Raw genomic sequence first — 4,665 nt, 5'->3', positions numbered from 1 at the left:
TTCTCCAAATAGCTGTGGCTTAAATTACAGCTGCCCGCTGTGTGCGGGGATGGGAGAAAGGAACAGACAGCCTGGCCTGGGGTTCCCTGTGCCGGTGGCACCTGCGCCGAGCGAGCAGCCTGCCCTGCCTTGCTTGCAGCCCTGGGGGCTCCCAGCTATTTGCTGAGGCTTTTCTGGCTTTCCCCATCCACTAGAGAGGGAATGGGAGCAGGGGTTATCGTCCAAACATCCCTCTGGAGCCATCCAGCTTGGCAGGGGTCAAAAGCAGCTCCTGAAATAGCCCTGTAGCTAGTTTGGGCATCTAGATAAGGAGCTTGACACTACATCCATCAGAGCCAGGGTCCTCTCCTAAGGGACCTCAGCCTTTGTGCATCCCATAAGCCGAAATGTGCTGCTGAAAGCCTGGGATGGGGTGCCCCCGGGTGCTGCTTCTCCCACCACGTCCCCGCTTTTCCCTTGTCCACCTCTATAATGGGTGCAGCATCCTGGGGTAGCTGGCGGAGGACAGGCGTTTGCTGCTGGACCCCCGCCCTGAAGGGAAGGACGTGTCCCCTACCATCCCTACCATCGCGTTTCACACCCTCTGCCTTTGCCTCTCGCCCCGCAGTGTGAGAAGTGCAACCTGCATTTCCGCCACAAAAGCCAGCTGCGGCTTCACCTCCGGCAGAAGCACGGGGCCATCACCAACACCAAGGTGCAGTACCGCATCTCAGCAAGCGAGGTGCCTCCAGAGCTCCCCAAGGCCTGCTGAAGGCAGAGGATTTCCCAGGAGGAGGTTGTCTTGGCGGGGGGAGAAGCTGTCCAAAGGATACTTGCAACACTTTAAACGAAAAAGGAAAAAAAAAAAAAAAATTCATCACATGATGGAGTGCCTCTAAACCCATAATGCAGATAGGTGGAAAAACATTAGAAATTAAAAAAAAAAAAATCACAAATACACGGGTTTTATTTTTCCCAGTTATGTGAAACGAAAAGAAAAATAAAATTATTCAGATCTTATTGTATATAAAACATTAAAAAATAAAAATAGTCATTTTAAATGTCTGTGCAGTGGAGTGTTGATAAACTCTGGAGTCTAACCTTCACAGCCTTTGCCGTTTGAAGATGAGGAATGTAATGTTGATTTATGGGAACAGATTTTTTCTTTTGTATGCAAAATGTGTGTTCTTTTAAAGAGAAAGTATGCTATTAAAGAGAGGGCTTTAACTTTTTTAACCAAAGGTGAAGGAATCTATGGCAGAGTTGTAAATATATATAGATATAAATATATAAATATATATATAAAATAAATATATATAGACCTTTAAAAAAAGCTATATTAAAAATATATAAAATGCATTAAAGGCTCAGTTGGACTCTGCAGGCAGAAGCCACTCTGAGAATCTTTATTATGATAGAGCACTTAACGAGATATTTTAAAGTATTGCATCTGTACAAGTAAGAAAATATTTTGTCTAAATGCATCAGTGTATTTGTATTTTTTTGCAAGTGAAGGTTTACAATTTACAAAAAAGTGTGTATTAAACCAACAAAGCTGCAGAAGGAATTTAAAATAATAATAAAGTGTAATTTTTTTTGTTCTAGTTCTCAGTCTGTATATATGTAAAATGTGGTTTCGCACGGTGCCTTTCTTTTCAATGGAAGTTTTCAATGTATGGACTATATTGAGCTCAGTTTCTTCAAGGTACAGCCTGATGTTGCAAAAGGAGTTGTGGTGGAACTCTCTATCGGGAAATGTTTTATTTTTTTTGGTTTTGGTTTTTTTGGTCTTATTTTACATGCTTGTGTTATAAACAATCTCGGGAGACAGGGTTTGGGCTGTGTCTAAACTGCATTAATGCGTTCTGTAAAATATAGCTGTACAAATAAAAGAATAAAATGAAGAAAAGTGAAGTATGATGGAGTGAGGGGTCTGTTCTTGCCCGTCCTTCTCCTTAAGCACCTTGAAGGCCAGTCGGCGCCCCGGGAAGGGGCTGAGCATCCCAAGCCCCGGCATGAGCTCTTGGCTTGGCGCAGCTCTGGCCCTGCGTTGAAGGCAGGGCTGGCTGAAGCAGCCTTTTCCAGGGTCGAGTGACCTCTGGAATGAGGTCAGAGCAAGACTCTAGCTCACTGCGCTGCATCCTGGTGGGGACTGTCCCACTGTGCCACCTCCTTGATGCTTTCTGCATTTGCACCGAGTAGCCAGCAGAAATAGGGCAGAGCCTGGGAGAGACCTTCTGCTGACCAGCCCAGGGCCAGTTCCAGATGGCCGGGTAGTTATTTATATTTCCTGGAAACCGATGCAATTGCCAGAATCGCTCAGGGAAGAAGGCTGCCTGCTGCTCCTCTTGCTTTCCAGCACCTGGGGTGGGGGCTGCCGATTCGACGGCCTTGTCCAATGGTTCTGTGGGGCAGGGTCTGTAACCCCCTCCAGGAACTTGCTGGCCGATAGCATCTCTGGGCTTCCAGCCATTGCATGCTGGCTGCGGGCCAGAGCTGAGACAGCCCAGCTTGAGTGAGACCCCCTGCTCTCCCCCGGCAGGGAGAGGTGACACTTTGGTCTGTTTGGGTGGCTGTGTAGAACTGGGGAGTGAAGCCACAGGGTGACCAGGCCCTTGGGAAGTGGGGATGCTCGGGGTGCATGCAAGTGCCTTGTGCTCTGTGGAAGCAACCCAGCAGCTCTTTGGTGGTGAGGGCTCACTAGTTGCAGAAAACCAAAGAGCCTCATGGAAAAAGCTTCTCTGAATTACACAGGCAGGACCGGCTGCAACCAGCTCTAGTGCGGAGCCAGGGCACTGCTCAACATGGCCCAGGGAGGGGTCTGAGCCGCACAGGGCTTGTTTCACTTTTAATTTAGTTAATTCATGGATCATTTTGGTGCAGGGCTTTGGGGGTGATTCACAGTGGGAGGACTTGGAAACACCAGCTGGAAAGGGAGGGCCTGCAGTAAGGAGGAGCTGGAGGATGGGCTTTTCAGTACACCATGGGACAGAGGTGGACATGAAACAACCAAAGCAACCCTGCATGGAAGGGAAACGCCAAGAAGCAGGGGAGCCAACTTGCAGCACTGCTTTGCAGGACCCCTAGCTCCTCCGGCTTGTCTCCCAGCAGACCAGATCTGCTGGCACGTGAAGAAGCCTCCCAAAAAAGCCAGGGCTGAGCACTGAGCTGGAGTCACCCTCTCCCTCCTCCTGCTGTTTGATTTGGCCAGGTAGGACGGGCTGCCTGGCAGCCTGCAGCAAGTGTCCGCCTGCTGCGGGGCAGGCTTTTCGTGGGGTGAGGTCCTCTTGGCCACAAAAACCTCTTCGCGTGCATCCTCCCGGGGCAGGAGCCTATTTCTCACCCCACAAGCTGGGCACACCCTGCTGACTGCTCAGCAGGGCTGAGCCTAGCACGAGTCCTCACCAGCTTACTCGTGTTAGGCACAGGTTGAGGGGAAAAATGACACCAAATTGGCATTGCCTGAGCGTTGGGAATAGCAAAAAAGTGCGTTCCCACCTTGGTCCCTCACTTGCTTCCCCTCTCCACCTCTCCCCAGCAGGTTTTTAATGTTTAGTAAAGCCGGTTGTCCTCATGATGAGATTTTGACACACATACTGTCCTCATTTGACACACGTACTTAGGTTTCACCCCTCTCTGTCGGGAGCTGCCTGTCTTTGAGCTCGCGACCTCTCTGATTACTGCAGTTGTCACTTTTGGAAGTGGCTGGGCTGGGCTGACAGCCCCGCTTGCCCCAGACAAGCAGGCTGCATAGCCGCGACCTCTATTTCCCATTGACTTGCTCAGCTGCATTTGCAAAATAAATACCGTATTTTCCTGGATCATGGCTGCGTTTCCTCCTCCTGACAGAGTTGTTGTTTTGTTTTGGTTTTTTTTTTTTTTAAAATGATGTCATGGCTTTTCCAGACAGTTCAGCTGAAGCGATAGCAATTGCTCCCTTACTATCCATGGAGCAGAGGTCTGCAGGCATCTGGCACAGCCAGCCCGTGCTGGCGAGCTTTGCTCAGCACGGACGGTGTTTACAGAGGCGAGGGAGCAGTCACACACAGGGCTGCACTACACATGTTTTATGGCTGCGGAGCCCACAAACATTGAACTGGTCAGGCCTGCCCAGATCAGTACCACTGGGTTATTTGTCCTTTGAAAACCCAGCTCCAAATACAAGGTCAGACTCTTGCCAAGCCTCAGAAGAAAGGACGACACCAAACTGATAAACTGGCTGGTTTCCAGGAAGCTTCCCAGAATGTGTCTGAGCAGCTCCTTTGGTACCCATCTCCCCCTCCTCCCACATAAAGACCTGCCCAATAAATGGGGATGTGGTTGAGTTTTCCTTTTCTTCAGATTTCTTCTCCACTGAAAAAAAATGTTGCCACACTGCCAGCTCCTTCCCCATTTTACTTCTCAGCACAGGCTTCAGGAAGGCCCAGCAGAGAAATGGGGGATTCAAGTTTCCTGGGGCTGAGCAGGGCTCTAGGGGTGCCCACAGCGATGCTGTGAACCGCTGTGCTGAACTCGCTGTGCTCACCAATTTTTTTTCTCTAGTCCTTGGGCCTGGTTTTGGTGCTGAAAAACCTGTGCTGAGTAAGAAATGACGCTACAATGTGGAGGGCTTAAATGCGGGCACCAAGGCTGCCACTTGCCAAAACGTGGACGTTTGGTCGGCGTATAGCTGGGCTAACGACACCG

At 49.7% G+C, this 4,665-nt stretch overlaps 1 protein-coding gene across 1 annotated transcript in view; it reads left to right on the top strand.

The window, feature by feature from the left end:
• The window catches only part of BCL6 (B-cell CLL/lymphoma 6), a 10,069-nt gene extending 8,175 nt beyond the window's left edge, over positions 1 to 1,894 (top strand). Inside the window, exon 9 of the mRNA XM_009323587.1 lies at positions 608 to 1,894. Coding sequence (XP_009321862.1) covers positions 608 to 751 — 144 coding nt within the window. The 3' untranslated portion in view covers positions 752 to 1,894. The remainder of the gene's footprint in view (positions 1 to 607) is intronic.
• Positions 1,895 to 4,665: the final 2,771 nt, after the last annotated feature.

The sequence above is a fragment of the Pygoscelis adeliae genome, unplaced genomic scaffold, assembly GCF_000699105.1.
Source record: "Pygoscelis adeliae isolate BGI_AS28 unplaced genomic scaffold, ASM69910v1 Scaffold245, whole genome shotgun sequence".
Classification (NCBI taxonomy): domain Eukaryota; kingdom Metazoa; phylum Chordata; class Aves; order Sphenisciformes; family Spheniscidae; genus Pygoscelis; species Pygoscelis adeliae.
The sequence above is the reverse complement of the archived record's forward strand: the minus strand, read 5'-3'. Positions and strand labels throughout refer to the sequence as shown.